The 16,969-nt window shown below is 50.7% G+C and overlaps 1 protein-coding gene across 6 annotated transcripts in view; it reads right to left on the bottom strand.

Annotated features, from left to right (window-relative positions):
* IQSEC3 (IQ motif and Sec7 domain ArfGEF 3) overlaps positions 1 to 16,969 on the bottom strand; it is a 100,543-nt gene that overhangs the window by 48,643 nt on the left and 34,931 nt on the right. For 5 of the 6 annotated variants that reach the window (XR_004424146.1, XR_004424145.1, XR_004424147.1 and 2 more), the window contains exon 3: positions 353 to 632. The exons of the other annotated variant lie outside the window; for it this stretch is intronic. Coding sequence is in view for 2 of the 5 variants with exons in the window: in XM_033117365.1 (XP_032973256.1) it covers positions 353 to 632 (280 nt within the window). In the remaining 3 variants the exon portion in view is untranslated. The remainder of the gene's footprint in view (positions 1 to 352; positions 633 to 16,969) is intronic. 6 annotated transcript variants of the gene reach the window in all.

Below are 16,969 nucleotides of genomic sequence, written 5' to 3'. Positions count from 1 at the left end.
CTGGGCTATCTTTTCTAAGTAATGAGTGGTGGTGGGACTTCCCCAGAGAACAATGGACCGTTTGCCTAGAGCTTTGTGGGGCAGTTTAGGTTTCCTGCACGTGGTGAGAGGAGCAGAGCCCTGAACCCATTGCCTAAGGGCCTGGTATCGAAAGAGTGTGACCCTTCCATGTAGGGGCTGGTTGCCTGAGGGACTAGGCTGCAGCGAAGGGCAGATTACTTAGCTAATTTTGGGAGAATTATTGCTATAGCAGAGATGGGCTCAGATGGGGAGATACCTGGTACCCTGGACAGCTCCCAAAGGCAGGGTCCCTTCACCACCCTTCCCACCCCCCATTAGAGGCCCAGGGTACCTGTTTATTCTTTAGGTCAAGGGAGAGTTCGTAATCGGAGGCGGCAGGGGCGTGGGAGCAGAGCGCCGTCGCCAGGGCAGGCTGCTGCTGGCCTGGGGAGGCCTCGCGGTGGGGGCCAGCCCGCGGGGAGGCACCCCCTGCCCCCAGCCGCACCTCCTCCTCCTGCATCTCCTGGGCTTGAGCCTTCGGGGCATGGGCACTGGGTCTGCAGGCTGCCACCACCGCCGCTGCTACCATGGAGTCCTCCATGCCCCCACCGGCCTGGGCGCAGGAGCCGTCACTGTAAACAAAAGGTAACGGTGCTCGGTGCTTGGTTGGGGGAAAAGGGGACAGGGTGCGTGTGGGTGTGGGGTGGGGAGAAACTAGGCACTCTGGCAGTGCTGGGCCTTCCTAGTGGTGGGGCTGGCGGGTCTATCTCCTACAGTCCCCTCTAGGGAGGGGCTATCTTGGCAGGGAATAGCCTCTGGTAAGGAGAACCTGAACTTATCCCACGCAGAGGGAAGAGGCAACTATGGCTAGAGCTTATGAAACTCTGGTTAGAAGCACTAGAGCAGAGTGGTTAAGAGTAGACTGGGTTAAAATCTAGGCTCTGCTTCTTATTAGCTCTGGACTCTGAGCAGGTTGCTTAACCTAACTGTACCTCTGTTTCCCCATCTATAAAATGGGCATAATAATAGTATCTATAATACCTCATAGACATTGGCAGGCTTAAGTTAGTTAAAGTTCTTCAACCAGTGTCTGGTTCATGGTCACTGCTATGTATAAGCATTAACTATCATAATTATCAGTGGGCTAGCTGGGAGGAAGCTGAAGCACACTGAACCAGCTCCATCTTTAGACTGCCCAAATGAATCTGGGGGAAAGAGTGATGCTTATAGGTCTGGCTTAAGCATAAAGCCCGTCCAGGGTGGGTGAACCCCAGTTTTTTTGGGTATGGGTCTGTGAAGAGGAAGGTTCTTGCCCTGATAGGTTTAGGGAAACACCTGTTTTTCCCTGGCCCCTTCTCTTCTCCCATGGAGCCACCAGGAGGCTGTGTTGTAGCTGCTGCTCACCTGCCTACTATACAATCCAGCCTGCCCTGGGACATTAGTGCATTCAGGTTACTCCTGTCAGCTCCAAGTTCTACCCTTCCCTCAAGGCCCGGTGATAAGCCGCCTCCTCCATGAAGCCTTCCCAGATGACTCCAGCTTTCATTGCTCTCTCTGCTGGGATACTAGGAGCTGTGCTTAGAGAGTCAGTGGCTATTCCACATAGGAGGAGAAGCATCAAGTCTCACAGTGTGGTCTCAAGTCCAAGCTCTGCCACTGTGTGGCTTTGGTCAATGCTATTTCTCTGAGTCCTGGTTTCCTCATCTGTATAGTGAAGGTACTAGTACCCACCCTACAGGGTTATTGGGTGGGGGCGCGGGTAAAGGAGTCAGTATATGTAAGGTGTTTAGCACAGTGTCTGACACAAAGTGCTCAGTTAACCTTAATTCTTGTTTCTTCTGTCTGTCCCCTCCTAGAGGCCAGGACGTATATTCCATTTGATTCCCTTCTCCTCACTGAGTGCTGGGCAAAGATGAGTGCTCAATAAATACTTGCTGATGACAGAACGAAAAAAATCAAAGAGGACTCAAGGGCCAGAGGATAACCTCTTCAGTGGACAGTGACAGACGGTCAAGACTGGAAGGGACCCTGGGGTCATCTGGTTCAGCCTTCCAATCTCCCTTTCTTACAGATGAGAAGCAGGAGCCCAGGGAGGTGGGGTGGACCTAATCAGAGAGCTGGGCAACCTCGGGACTTAACTTATTTCTTCCAAGGCTTTGCCTCCACATAAGATGCCCCAAATTGTACCAGAGAGGAGACCTCTTCCTATTGCTTCCACCCAAGTTTGGAGCCTCCTGGTGCTAGAATAAACAAGGGCAGGGTGAAGGATTCTCTCTTCACTAAACCTCCACCTGTCCTCCCAGCATTCCCCTGGCTCCCTCACCCCCTGCCCCCTCCGCACCAGATAAAGGAGAGCTCACTGGTCAGCCTTAGAACCAGGGGCCTCAAGTTGCCTAAGGCGACCCTCCTTGCTGCCGCATATTCCTTTGCTCCATCATTTCTTGTGCAGCCACCAATGAAGCTGCAGAGCTGGATGAGCTCTGGATATCTGATATGCTTTTAACCAGTATCACCAGGAGGTTCTTTCTGAACTCTAACTTCAACTCCTCTTGCTAAAGTACATGCGCATTCTTCCGGCAGGGCACTTGGAATAAGCCCTTACTACCCTCTGTGAGCACAGCTTGCCTCCCAGCCCTGGCGTTCAGGCTGATATTCAGTCTCACCCATCTCCTCTCCAACCGTCCTTGGTACAGACGCCCAAGGCCTCTCCACCCCAAAAGCTTTCAAGACTCGTTAGGGAACTGGTGGCTACTCAGGGCTACAAACACCTTTTAACTAGCCCCTTGTTTTCTTTGATGGCCGGAGGGTGTTTGGAAAGAGGTCCTGGGGAGTTGATGCTGCCCCATAGCAGTGCCCAACCAGCGACAACGGAGGCTGGAGGATAGGTACCAGCTCCCTCGTCCCTTGGGCAGAACAACGCCGACGTGCCTTCTCCACCCTCTGCCACAAGCGCCCAGTAGAATGGAGCCGCAGTCGGCCGTAGCAGTGACCTGATTGCTAATGAAGCTGTATCCACTTCCTTCTCTTCGGTATCTCATTCCCAACTCCTCACCGACGCTTCTTACCATCCCACCATCCCAAATAAACTACTTGTGTTAAAACAAAACAAAATTTCAAAAGAGCATTCTTTGTGGACCACCCCTCTGGATACAGACAAAAGCTCCACGGCCTTCTCACCTGAACTTATTCAGAAGGCTCGTGAGTCAGGAGGCCCCACTGCCATCTCCAGCACGTGCACATACATGCATGTGTGTGTGTGTACATGGGCGATCTCTCTCTTTCTCACACACGCACATATATACAATGCTTCTAAATCACTGTATGGCATTGGGTAATTCATGTCCTCTACCTGGTCAGTTTCGTCACTGGTCACATGGCAGGAGCTTACTCATCTTTAAGGACCCTTCCAACTCAAATGTTCTGGGAGCTTGGATGGCAGTGCCAATGCCAGTCCACCAAAGCCCACCAACCCCAAGTTTCCAGGCTCTCTGGCTGTTGGAGTCAACTCTACCTTTGCCCACCTCTGTATGTGGGGACCTGCGAGACTGCAGCCCTTCCAGGTATATGATTAAAAGTGGAAGTGTTGGAAAGAGGAACCCTGTCCCTGCCTTCCTGCTTTAGAGTTTGCTGCAGACTTGTGTGGTAGAAGGTGGTTGTGGAAACCCAGGACTGCTGCCATCACTACGGCGAAGTTCAAGGTCATATAGTATAGGGCACAGAACATGGGGCTTCATTTTGGGAAGACCTGGGTAGAAGCACGGTTCTGCTACATACTACGTGACCTTGGGGAAGTTACCTAGCCTCCTTGTAGCTCTATTTCCTCATTTACAAAACAGGCGTCCTAGTAACTCCTTTGCACGGTGCCTATAGCTTGCAAAGCACCTAGTACATTGCCTGGCACACAATGGTCCTTGATAAATGGTGATGGCACTGGTGGCTATATTCTGAGCTGGAACCGCACAGCAAGGAGTCATAAAGGAATCTCCAGAAAATAGCACGGAGACTTCCTAAGTGGAAATTGTTCTAACATTTAGCCTTCCTGTCAACCTTCACAAAACAGAAAAAATAGGGTTTTTTTCATCATACCTCCTGGCCTTTCCCAGCCCTCCAGACTAACTGCCAAGGTCTTTAGGGAGAAGACTAAAGATGGATTGATTTCCTTGAGGCTTCCTCCCACCCCAGTTCTCCATCTGGAGGAGCAAGAACACAGCGAAGGGCCTTGGTCTATGGTATCACCAAGTCACGGAATCCATGGCCTCTGAGGAATCTGTGTGTATTCACTACCTACAGGAAATGCCTTTAACTGTAGCCACTGCAATGTGGGCATCTCTAGGGAGGCATTTGTCCAGGGCCCGTTGTGCAGATTTGTGCTTTGGGCACTTTGTCAGGGAGCGACAGAGGCCTGAGAGCTCAGCACCTCTATTTGGTGGCTGAGCATCAACAGAATGTTCCCAACCTGTTTCCCTCTCTGCACTCCATCTATAAAAATGGTCCGAGGAAAGAGGTTCAACTCTTCAGCCTAGGTGTCATAGCTGGAAGGACCATCTCTTTCAATCCACAGTCTCTTATATAACTAGAGGCCCATTGTCCCAGCGCTTGGAACATGACTCCTTCCAAGACACAGTCTGTGTTGCTTAAGTTTCCAGAGTTTGCTGGGCTCACCTCACATCATGAAGCTGCCGTCCTTAGTGAGAGTTCAGGCAGCCTGGTGTTGGGACAGGAATCATGTGGATGGGTCCCCTGTGTGACCTGCTGAGCTTCTTGTAAGCCCCTCCCTTGAGCTCCTGGAGAGGGATTCTGGTGATCTTAGCTGTCCTGGGCTTGATATCCAGCTACAAAAACGATTCCTTAAATGGCAGCCCACTAGCCTGGAAAAACTTGGGGCCACGGCTGACATACGGGAAATGCTAGCCACAAGAGTCTTCCCTGGGTTGAGAAGGTAAAAATAAGGGTGTGGGTGGCATCAAAGGGAGAGGTTCTTAGAAGGCTTGGTTGTGCCCACAAGACATTGGGCTGATACACATATGGGCGCAGGCCGTCCACGGAAGTTACTCCACACACAAGAACACAGGGTGTGAGTATGAGAAATGAAAGTCTTTTAGAAGTTGAGGGAACAAGAGTTGCTCAGAGGAGTATTACATGCGCCCAGGAGCAGAATGACCAGTGTGCTGGGACTGCACATCTCACCAGGGGAGGGTCACTCAGGTGGAAAGCAGCTTGCGCTCAGAAGGATGCTAGGTGCCTCCTGAGCACACCTGGGCCTGGCACATATATGCCCCTTGGGGGTTCCAGTGACCACTCCAGACTATCATGTGTGCTGTTAGAGTTGACTTCCTAAAATGTAGATGCTTTAATGCCCGTTCTCTGTTCAAAACCCATCAGTGACTGTCCAGTACTGTGGGGATAAAGTCCACCAGTGTGGCACTCAAGACCCTTCGTGACCGTACCCCACGATCGTACTCCCTTTCCAGCCTCCTCTCCTCTGATTGATCTAACCACTCTGTCCACACCAAAACTGCCTCTCAGACCACGATGCCGGTCACATGACTTCCTTCTGGCTGCGCTGCCTTCTCCTTTCCATGCCCCTACTCTTCTACCCACTCCTTTCTATCTTGTCAACACTTCCAAGACTCATTCATTGCCCCCAGGAAGTCAGTCCCAGCCTCCTATGTGCTCTAATAATTCTGGGCACTTGCCTCTATTTCAGCAATGACCACTTTGTGCTCGAATTATTCACGGATGTGTTTCTCTTCTCCACCAGATTGTTCCATGTACACCTTCTTCTCACAGGTGCCTATGACAGTGGGCTGGCTCATGAAGCATGTTTAATAACTGTTCAATGGACAGATGGATGGATGGATGGATGGACATGTGGGCAGAGGGCAGGGTGGGTGGGTATCATTTAATCTGTAGAGCTTCCTCAAGGGCAGAAATACTGGGGTGGGTTTGGTGATGTACACCCAGCCCCTCCCTCCGGGACTGACTCGCCTCGCTCTGGGAATGCTGTTGGAGGCTGCCATTAGTGGTCAGCCCCATCAGCCACTTCAGGGACTGTCTCAGCTGCAGACAGCGACTCGGCCCAAACTCACAGCCTTCCCAGGGCTGTCCGCATCCAGTGACTAATTGAGGTGGTGATATAAAGGCTCAGTCATTTTGACCCAACATGGGGTGAGCTGACAGGTCATTCTCAGGTCAGAGCTCGCCATGGGATTGGCCAAGGCTTTTGTTTACCTCCATTGCATTTGACGTCTCCCTCTGCCTCATGCTGTGCTCCTGCCCTCCCTTCCATGGGTGTTCACTCCAAGTGCATCCCCTAGTAAACATTCAGCGCCCTGAACTCAGAGTCTGCTCCCCGGAGAACGCAATCAGCGATGGATACCGAACTTTTCTTTTTCCTTCCTTTTTCTTGCCAGCCAGCATTACCCTGGTCTCCCTACCCCCCAGACCTGTAGAACCTTTCTGGGTGCTAGCACCTTTGGTAAGAGCTCCAGGCTCTCTTCCCAGAAAAATGCATGTTATATCATACATGCCAAATTCTACTTCCGCGTTCAGAGGCTTTACAGACTCCATGGACCCAGGTTAAAAACACTATTCTGGAGAAATGATCACGGGTTATTTCCATATGCTGAGGACAGCACCAAGGGCTGTAGACAGCTCTGGTCACAGAAAACGTTTGGGTACCACACACGACAGGGCTTTCTGACACCGGCCACTGTTGTCCTCCACACTGATGGCATCTTCATTCACCAGTAGCAAAGCTGGAATGGAGCGAGGCCCCTGGCTCTGCAACTTATGAGTCAGGTGATCGTGAGCACGATACCTAACTTTCCTGCACCTCAGTTTCCTCATTAGCAAAATGGGGGTGTGCATATATCCTCCCCAGGGAATGGTGAAGATGAAACGACCTCATAGACTGGTGTGCTGGCCACCATAGGAAATTCAGCCTTTCCACGGGAGGAATGAGTGAGCAGAGAGGGCACGTGACAGGACCGAGGCACCTGTGTCATGCAGGCCCTGCCAGGAAGCTGAGTCCCTGTGAGGACCCGGAGGGGACAGGAGCAACAGAAGAGCTGTGTGAGGATGGGGAGAGGCTGTGGGCTCCTCTGGGAGAGGAGAGGACTACGGGGGGGGGCACCCAGCCTCACGCCCCCATACTGTAGGCTGGCGTGGGAGCTGGCCCTGGGCACAAAAGTAGAGAAAGGTAGAGGCCCAGTCCCTGAGCTTGTTGGTGCTGGTGGTGGTGGGTGGCTTGTGGGGTGGGGTGGAGGTAAAGGGGGGGCTGTCTCCCCATGTGTGCGGTGGCGAGAACAGTAATTACTAGAAAGCTTGCTGGAGTGTTTTGAAGACTGCGGGACTCCTCAGGCTGGAAGATTCCCCGCCAGGGCCTGACCAATCGCACTAGATTACCCCCGACTCTGCCGGCCTTTCTTAAAGCTCTTCTGGGACAAAGACAACGAGGCATTTTCCAGACAAAAGCTAACAATACACCTTACATCTCAAGATTTTTCAGCCTTTACTAAAACTCTTCTTTCCCTCCCTCGTCTGAATCAATAAAGGGATCTTAGATGGTCAAAGTAAAGTCACCGAACAAGGAAAGCCAAGCATCCTTTGGGGTTCCAAGTAGTACTGGGGAGGGTTGAGGTGAACAGAGGGCCAGTGTTAGAAAAATTCACTCAGTGCTGATTCAAAGAACAGGCTGGAAAGCTGCTCGAGGTGGTAGGAAGAGCACTGGGAGTCAGGGCCCCATTTTACCCCTGTCTGCAGCGTTTGGTATAACCTCAGGCACGTTGCTTCTTTCTGGACCTCTGTTTTCTCATCATGAAATGAACAATTCACGCAAGATGCTGTGACGTCTGGAAGGAAGGAGAGGCCCAGCCTCCTCCCTCTCCCCTTCTTTCTGCATGAGCCCAAGGCCCACACTGCACCATCGCTGCTTACACCCACCAGTCAGCTCTCAACACCCAAGGACACAGCATAAGCCTCCCCTTGCCTCCCTTACGTCATTTAATCCACGGCAAGCACCTCCCCCAGCCGTGGCTCCTTGACCTCCATTATCCAAGCTGGAAGCCAAGTCTCAGAATAGAAACCCCTGGAGGAGGGCAGCTGTGGCTTTCCAGGCTCATCCACTTGCAGACGCTGCCCTGACTTCATTGGTTGTGACAGATGCTTCTCCCTCCCATCTCCCAAGGGCCCTGAGAGAGTAAGTTATTCTCTCTCCTGCCGGCTCCTTGGAGGCTCCAGACTTCGGTCTCACAGCTGTTCCAAAAGGTGCTGGCCAGTTTGGTTTGTCTGCAAGGGTTTCCTGTAACAGGGATACAGCACTTCTCTGGGTTGCGCCCTCCCCACACCTAGGCCCACACTCCCCAGGACACTGGCTCAAGACGGGGCATAGGAGCAACTCAGCCTGCCTGCCCCCAGATGTCCCATGTGTAAAACTCCCCTGCTTGGCCCAGCCCACAGGGAACGTTAGCACCTGGGCGTGTCAGAACCTGTTGCGCTCCAGAGAGGCCTTATCTAGAAGCTTCCTCCCTCATAGGTTCCCAAGCGGGCCACACTGACTAATGCCATCTACCCGAATATTTTTGAGCATTTTATTTTCTCACAGAGAGGCGTGGAGCTCGTAGCAAGATCAAGCTCTAGGAGTTTCCTGTCCCCTGCTCCTCCCCAACACACAGCACACAATTTCACAAGTGCGTGCTCCCTTACGCCCGGCAGGTAGAACTAACTGTGCGCCTGAATACACCTTGGATTTTCTCCCCTTTTATGTCTGCTTGCATTATTACCCCTAAGAGAAAGTATTTCGTCCCTTTAATGTTCTCATGTCACCAACCTGAAGAACAAGCTCAAAACCTCCCCTGCAAACCACCCCCAACACACAACCTGAAGTCATCCCACCATACAGATAGCAATTACTGTTTACGGCCCAGTGAACTCTGGTTTGTATTTAATTTTTCCCTTTTATTATGAACTATTTTATCTATGCAGATATGAATAACATGTGGGGTATAAAGAAAACCACACACCTTGTACCCAGCTCAAGAAACAGCACATCAGAAGCTTTTAATACTTTGTATTCTTCCTTCCCTCCTCAGAGGGAACCCCGTCCTGAATTTGTGCTTATCACTCCCCACCTCCTCCTTGGGGGCGAATTTCCTCCTGTCTTTACATAAGCAATGGTGTCTGCCTGGCTGGAGCACCAAGTCTGCAGAGCATGCTTGATGGACAGGCTCAGCAACACTCAAGGTCTTGCAGACCCCAGAGGGGTCAGGAAGCCCCTCCAAGGGCGATGCTGGCAGGGCTGCACAGATGGCAAGGGGTCTGACCGCAGCTGAGTGTGCCCATTATTTCAGCAAGGAGACTTTTAGGAGAGAGAATGGACGTGTCCCTTGAGGACCACCCCCTATGGCCCTTTGTGGCCTGCATGTGTGATAATCTCCAGATGGAACATGGTGACTGTCAGAAGCCACACAGGTGATGCTGGGAGAGGTGTACTCAAGACAGCCTGTGTGCCAGCTGGGAGCCAGGCCCAGGGTGTGGGTGCCTTCGGGGTCCCTGAGAGGAGGGGGCACACGAGGCTGCAGGCCGGGTCGGCCAACTCATAATCGGGCAGCATGTGGCAGGTACAAGTGTGGGCTCAGGGCCTGAGTGCCTGGGTCTGCACGCGGTCTGCCCTGCCTTGCCCCTGCCGCGTGGCCTGGGCAAGTTGCTTAAGGTCCTTGTGCCTCACTTCCCACTCCACGAAAGAATTAGGTAGTGATATATGTCAAACGCTCAGTAAGCCCTAGATATGTAGCAACTGTCTTTTTTCTTTTTTCCTTTTTAGGATTTCCAACATGCTATTTTGCCAGATAAGAAAAAAATTCCAGGGCAGCCGGATGGCTCAGTTGGTTAGAGCATGAGCTCTTAACAAGGTTGCCGGTTCAATTCCCGCATGGGAGGGTGGGCTGCACCCCCTGCAACTAAGATTGAAAACGGCGACTGGACTTGGAGCTGAGCTGCACCCTCCACAACTAGATTGAAGGACAACTCCCTGGAGAAACACACTGTCCCCCAGTATTCCCCAGTAAAATTTAAATTCCAAAGCACCCTTCAGTTTCCCTTTAACATTATAAAAGACTATGAAACATAGGAAAGATGTGATTTCAGGATAAAGAATAGTCCTTTAACTTAACTATCATTTTTTAATGTTTTTGGTTTCTTGTGCTAGAATTCTTTAAACAGAGAAGTATTGGGCTTTTCTGTATGGTGTAATTTCTGAAGATCTGTGTAAGAGATGATACCAAGAAAAGCTTACCAGAAAAGTAAGGGGTGGGAGGCAGCAGCCTGTAACAAGTGTGAGATGGAGAACCAGACACTGACCATGGTGAAAATCCAGCTACTCACTAGCTATGTGGTGTTGGGCTAGTTTCTTAACTTCTCTGAGCCTATTTCCTCATATGTAAAGTGAGCATAACAACTCCATGATTTTTTGGGGGAAGAGTTAAGGAAATAATGTCCAATAAGCCTCTGGCACCTACTTGATGCTCAGTAAATGTAGGTTTCTACATTTACCCTAATCCCCCAATTTGTACCTCAGTTCTCAGAGTCTCTCTCTTTCTCCATTTACCCTAATCTGGACCTTTTGTGCTTCCCCAGGTCCTGGCTCATGAGCAATTGCTCACTGGGGAACAAAGATCTCCTTTTGTTCTTCTTGGACCCCTCGGGCAGCCCTGCGATGTGACCTACACAAACCATGTGTGCACACAGCCCATCCCAGCGGCAGGGCATGAGACCATGCCTGCCTGGGTTTTGTGTTCTTGTGACTCTAAAGTCCCTTCATTTCCTCCTCCTGGTCCAACTCAGACCAGCCCTACCTCACCCCAGCAGAGCAGATGTTTCTTTGGTCCTGAGCCATTTCCAGGGAAGGATATTCTTCCAGCTCCTCACAGGTTCAACTTCACCACCTGCCAAGGAAAAGGTCTCTGATGGCTCTCAGGTGCTATGGCAGTCAGGGGTGTGCTTGCCAAAACAGGAGTATTGTGACACAAGAGATGGAAATGGCAGATTTACAGTAGCGTAGGACATTGCTCTGGACATCCATCACATCACTATGGAGGAAGAGTCCCTACCTGTTTCCCTATAGTCACCTTCCTTATCTTCACCTTTCCTATTGGAAGTCCTTCTTAATGTCTACCTTCAGTCTTCCTTGCTGCAGTAGAAACCACTCACAAGCTTATAGTATCAGAATGGCCATGCCGTTTCCCACATGTCTGTGGGTTTCATGAGTCATCTACCAAAGTATTTAGGAGGAAGGGACAACGCAGCACACACCGGCTTTGGGAAGAAACCTCAGAAAGCCCAGCTTGGGAAGCCCCCCACAGGCAGGCCAGGAGTCAGTGCCAGGCCATAAAACTTTCCCTGAGGGGCTTAAACTGTTCCTCCTCTTAGGAGAACAGGCAGTCAAACTGGCAAGATTTTCCTGATGAGATGCCTCTGCTCTTAATCTCAAGCTAGCCTGTGCTGTTACAGCCTGGCGCTGGGTTAAATCACTTCCTTGGTTGGCATTCATCTGGGCCTTTAGCTTCTGTCACACGGGGCGGCCTGCGGGGTCTCTGCTCCCGCTCCCCACACAAGAACGCAGGACATGGTGAGGCCAAAAATGAACACCCACGGAGCCATAGGTAGGGGAGTCACACCACTATACTCTCGCTGGCGGCTGGGTTGGAGACACAGGAACCAGGAGCCACACAATTCTAAACCCTCACTGCGCCGCTTGCAGGCTCAGCCACCATCTTCTTGCTAGCCCCCATTTTCTGCTAGCCTAGCCACGGCAGTTATATTAGTGGCCAATGGCTCACGGGTTACAGCTGACGGCCAACTAGCCACAGCTGATGGCCATTTGATCACAGTCGACGGCCATTTACTACCTGAGCCAGCACCTTTCTATGTGAGGCCGAGAGCCTGGAAACTGCTTTTTGGGGCTCTGTCCCCACAGCTTCTTTAACATTTCCCCCCAAATTTGTACCTCAGTTCTCACAGTCTGTCTGTCTGTCTCTCTCTCTCCCTCCTCCCCATCCCCCTCCGCTCCCCCCACCCATATCAGGCACTTTCCAGCCAACACTCTGCATGTCAGGGGCTAGGATTGAATAGAAACATCTGAAAGACTGCCTCCTGCTCCATGCCCATCACCTGCCGTCCAAAGGAGAGATGGACCCTCTCCCTGAAGGACACGGCTCAATGACCTGGAACAAATGCAAGGTGGTGTATCCCCTGCTGCTTGCCACACCAGAGGCTCTGCCACTAGGACCCCATTCCCTGAAGGGGTCAGTCCATTCTTTCTAAACAATTCCCAGTCATACCTGCGTTTCTAGACCCCTTCTCCTGGGACTCCTGGATCTTGACTGATTCCTCTCTTCCTGCTCTTGAAAAATCCAGCTTTAAAATCGCTAGCATTTCTGGGGTGCTTACTCTATACCAGACACCTTGCCGTTGCATCATCTCATGTAATCCTCCCAACCACCCTAAGAGGAAAGTGCATTGTGACCCCCATTTTACAGATAAGTAAATTGAGGATTAGAACACTTAAGTAATTTAACCAAGGTCACAGAATTTGTAAGTGGCCAAGCCAGGACTTGAATCTGGATTTGAATTGCTCTGTCTATGCTCTCAACTGCTTCGCATCCCAGTGCTTCCTTGAAGTCTTCGCAAATGGGTCTTCTAGCCCAGGGCTCTCCTTTCTCACCTTCCTCACCTCTCTCTTCCTTTCCAACCTGGAAGGAAATCCACAAAAATCATCTGGTGCTCAGCCCTCTCTCCGCCATTGGAGAAAAAACAGGACTTTTATACTTTTAAGTTCTTTATTGATCAGTAATTAAGAGTATCCTGTTCACCAGGATCATTTCTCATTATAAATTAGTAAATTCATACTAATATGATCTATCATTCTCTTATGAATTGGTTTCTGGGGAGTCCGTTCCCCTGGAATCAGAGGACCTTGGGCTAGCCCAGTTGATCTCCAAAGCTGCAAAACTGCGGCCTAGACTTAGAACATGGTGACGAACCAAGATCCCTCTAGTTTGTGTGGGTGGTGGCACGTGGGGCATGACACATTCCAGCCGTGACAAGGAGGAAGCAAGCCTCAACATCACGGCTCAGGCGGCCTGTTCTTGGTGTAGGCGCTCATCTTAAGCTCTGCCAGCTTCCACCTTCGGACCCTGAGCAAGCTGCTCCTCTTCTCTGAGTATTTCCTCGGCTGTAAAATGGACACAATCATTCTTGCCCTGTGACCTTTAACAGGTGTGTGTGATGAGGATCAAATGAGTAAAAAGTTGGGAAGGAGTTCTGTAACCTGGAAAAGGCTGTACACACATGAGTTAAGGTTATGGCTGACTTTCCACTTAAGCCTCCTTCATTTCCCATCATTGCTGTCCTTGGACTGTCAAAACTGCATCCAAGTCTAGCAGCAGTGCTGGAGCCTGCCAGCGTGGAGGAAGGGAAGCGGGGCTCCGGCTCTTCCCTGTAGCATTCCCCGCACACAGCACTGCCCAGATGCATGGGGAACAGGAAAAGGAGAGGGCGTGGCTGGGCAGACTGTAGGATTATGCGTGAGGTGAGGGTTTTCTCCGTGTTAGAACTTCCTGTTGTGTTTTAACAATAAGAGAAATGGAGAAAGAAAAAACATGTGCACTGGCCTGTCCAAAGCTTCTTTGTCTTACATATGCTCATACTAGTTCAAACATTGCCTTTCCCTCCTCCTCTTGGGTCCACTGTCCATTTGTTTTGCTTTGTGAATGCTCCTGGTCTTTCCAGGTGCACGTCCATCCCTGACCAAGGCCGAGTGCCTTCTTACAGGCTCACTGCTAGAGGCCCTTAGGGTTCGACAGCTCCCCCCCCCCCTCCCCGTTACAGCTGAGGACACTGAGGCCGGGAGCAGGGCAGTGCCTGGTCTGAGTCAGGGGTTGCGAGCACCAGCTTCTTCGGGAAGCCTGACCTCTCCTTGTTCTGCATTTCACCAGCTGGGAAACCCTGGGCAAGGCACCTTCATCCCATGCTCAGTCTCCTGTCTGTTCAATCAAGGCCGATGTATGCATGCCTTGGCTTGCTTCCAGCCATGACATCCTGTGGTTCTAAATCAACAGACCCTTTCTCTTAGCTCCCGCTGACACTTGTCCCTGCTGGAGACTGCAGCTCGTGCCAATCTTCCTTCACAGACGCTGTCTTTCCCGTTTTGTTTTTTAATTGTCACAAAAGAAATCTCTAAAAATCTCCTTTCTTGAGTCATCCCAAGGCCTCTCAAAATTTTTAATGACCTGATTAAGTCACTCTTGCTACAGATTAAGATTATTTCCTTTTTTGATTTTATAAAACCAATTTAAAACCCTTTTTGTCATCCATCAGAAACACATTGGAATTATAAATTATTTTCACGGTCATATTATTGGTCAAAAGATAAATGAATAGGTAAAGATGTCCTTTCAGAGGAGAAACAAAACAAAACAAAAAGCACAGGAGATAGTGAGGTTAGAAAAATCTCTAGGCCTGCTAAGAGAGGTGACTCTTTCTGGGAATGGAAAAAACAACATCCAAAAGACTCAATCGAGAAGTTTTCGGTAAATGAAACAACAATGTATTTCCCAGAAAATTGGACAAAACTCTGCATTAATGAATGCCAACTGAACAGAAATGGCCAGACATTCCTTGTGGTATATTTAATTTTGTTGTTCTGGAAGTGTTATCTTTAGTTATGTTTACCTCTTTAAATAATACAGCCTAGTGCTTTTTCCACCCCTAAAAATATTCTCTGGGTCATCTCTCTCTTCAGCTTGGTTGCCCCGATGTGTTTACCGAATCTGCCTGGAATCTGCAAACAGCCTCACGCATAAGGTGTAGGGGCAGAAAGGGAGGTGCCGCCTTCTCAGTCCTTGAACTACAAGCCAGGTCCTCTGAGAGGAGCTGACCCGAAGCAGACGGCTGCCTGCGGCTGGGCAGTGGGAGCTGGCTGTTCACTCCCCCGGCCACATTTTCACTTCCTGTACTTGAACACACATCCTTTTTGTTATCTGACTTCAGTGGTAAAAGCTGCAACAGATGCTTCGTTCAAAGCCTTGCTCTGCCATTTACCAGCTATGCGGACCTTGAACAAGTCATTCATCATCTCTGCTCCTTATTTTCTTTGTTGTAACATGGGATTAACAACATTTTATAAGCTTTTAGTAAGAATTAAATAAGTAATACTTGTGTAATACATAGCCAGTGCTCAGTACATGACAACTAGTATTCCTTCCGTCTCTCATGGGCGGGGGACATAAAATAGAAACCCTGAGTGAGGAGGAATTCTCTGATCATCTCTAAAGGCTGCTGACAGGAAGCTGTCGGTCTCAATGAGCAGCTCTTTGGAGGTGGGCCCCCGCCTGGCCTCACTCACGGCGCAGCCCCCAGCACAGCTCCATGGACAGGTAAGTTTCCTACGTACCCTCTGGTGATAGGATAGGACGGTCTCATGAAGAGACCAGTATAAAAGGACGGCTCAAGGCCTGGGGGGCAAATACACAAGGAAATTGACCTGGACAAATACTGGACTCCAAACATGAGTTTCACATCCCAGCTGAGGAAAGTCCTCTGAGCAGAAAGTCAAACGTCATGACAAGACAAAGCTTTCCTAACACTTTCTGGAATTAGTGGGGGATACCCACTGCCAAGGTAGCACAGTAATTTGACATCTATTTTGTTTTTGTGCCTACTGAGTCTGGCAGGGAAGACACAGGCGGAGCAACAATCACAGAGAGGAAAGGTGACAGGCTACACGTTCATCAGGGGCCAGATGTCACTGGCTCCAGGACCAAATTCTCCTGCCATCTTGTTGTGGTCAGCCTCAGGTGTGGAACCCAGTCGAGGTGGACCCTGCTGTAACTACGCAAGACCCTCAGAAGACCAGTGAGCAAACCTGCTCACAAAGCCCACACAGGAAGGAGCAGCCTGCCCCTCTGCCTGCTGCTCTGCACTTCGGTGCAAGTTGGCTGTGCCCACACCAAACGGTCCTCAGTGCCAGGAGTCTCACCTGGGCAAAGACGGCAGGCAGGATGCTCCACTCCAGGGCAGGGCACTGTGGGGATTTTTACAGCCCTGGGCCAGGTCACGTGATCCCAACTCTTGCAAAGGCCTCCAGGAACTAACCACTGGACCCTGAAGGCGACCAGACAACTCGCCCCTTGGCCTCACCTGTCACCTACTGCCTTCCTGGGGTGAAGATGCAGAGACCCCAGAGCCTGGGAGCAGGGCAGGCTGGGTGGACCTGTCCCCCACCCCACACACACACCCCCAGGCCTGTGAGGGAAGCTGAGGCTTTTCCATTCTTGGATGCAGTTCTGCAGCCCCAGAATGCCCCCACCCGGTCCACTGGTGGGTGAAGCAGGTTTCCCAGCAGCCTCTGAGCCTCGGACGTGACAAATGGAGTAAGCACTGACGCCAAAGCTCCCAAGCCCAGCGGTTTGAAGACTAAACTGTATTGATTGAGAATTTAATTGCTCCATAATTGCTGAGTAAACACTGGCTGGTCCATTGATCATGCCTCATGCCGGTGGGGAGAGAGGAAAGGAGAGCCGGGTGCAGGGGCAGTGCTGAGGCAGGGCTCTCCTGGACAGCCATTCTTGGAAGGGTGTCCCTTCCTCTAGGGCATCCAGGAGTGCAGCGTCCAGCAGAGCCCGCAGCCACTGCCATACACACCTGCGGGCTGGTTTGCGGGTGACAGAGAGCTGCGTGTCCCACAAGAGCGGTGGAGGCACTAGGAGGGTCTGGTTAAGGCAGGAGGCGCTCTCAATGCACGCGGTGGGAAATACAGGCTACAGCATCCTTTTTTAAAGTGGGGGAACATGTAAAACCCAGTTCATAGAAAAATAAAACCCCAGAAGTTTGCACACTAACATAATAACAATGATTAATTCTAAATGACTGGATTCAATTTTTATTTTCTTCTTTATAGTCTTGTATTTTC

Source organism: Rhinolophus ferrumequinum, chromosome 10 (genome assembly GCF_004115265.2).
Source record: "Rhinolophus ferrumequinum isolate MPI-CBG mRhiFer1 chromosome 10, mRhiFer1_v1.p, whole genome shotgun sequence".
NCBI classification, from domain to species: domain Eukaryota; kingdom Metazoa; phylum Chordata; class Mammalia; order Chiroptera; family Rhinolophidae; genus Rhinolophus; species Rhinolophus ferrumequinum.
This window is presented reverse-complemented; position numbering and strand designations above follow the sequence as displayed.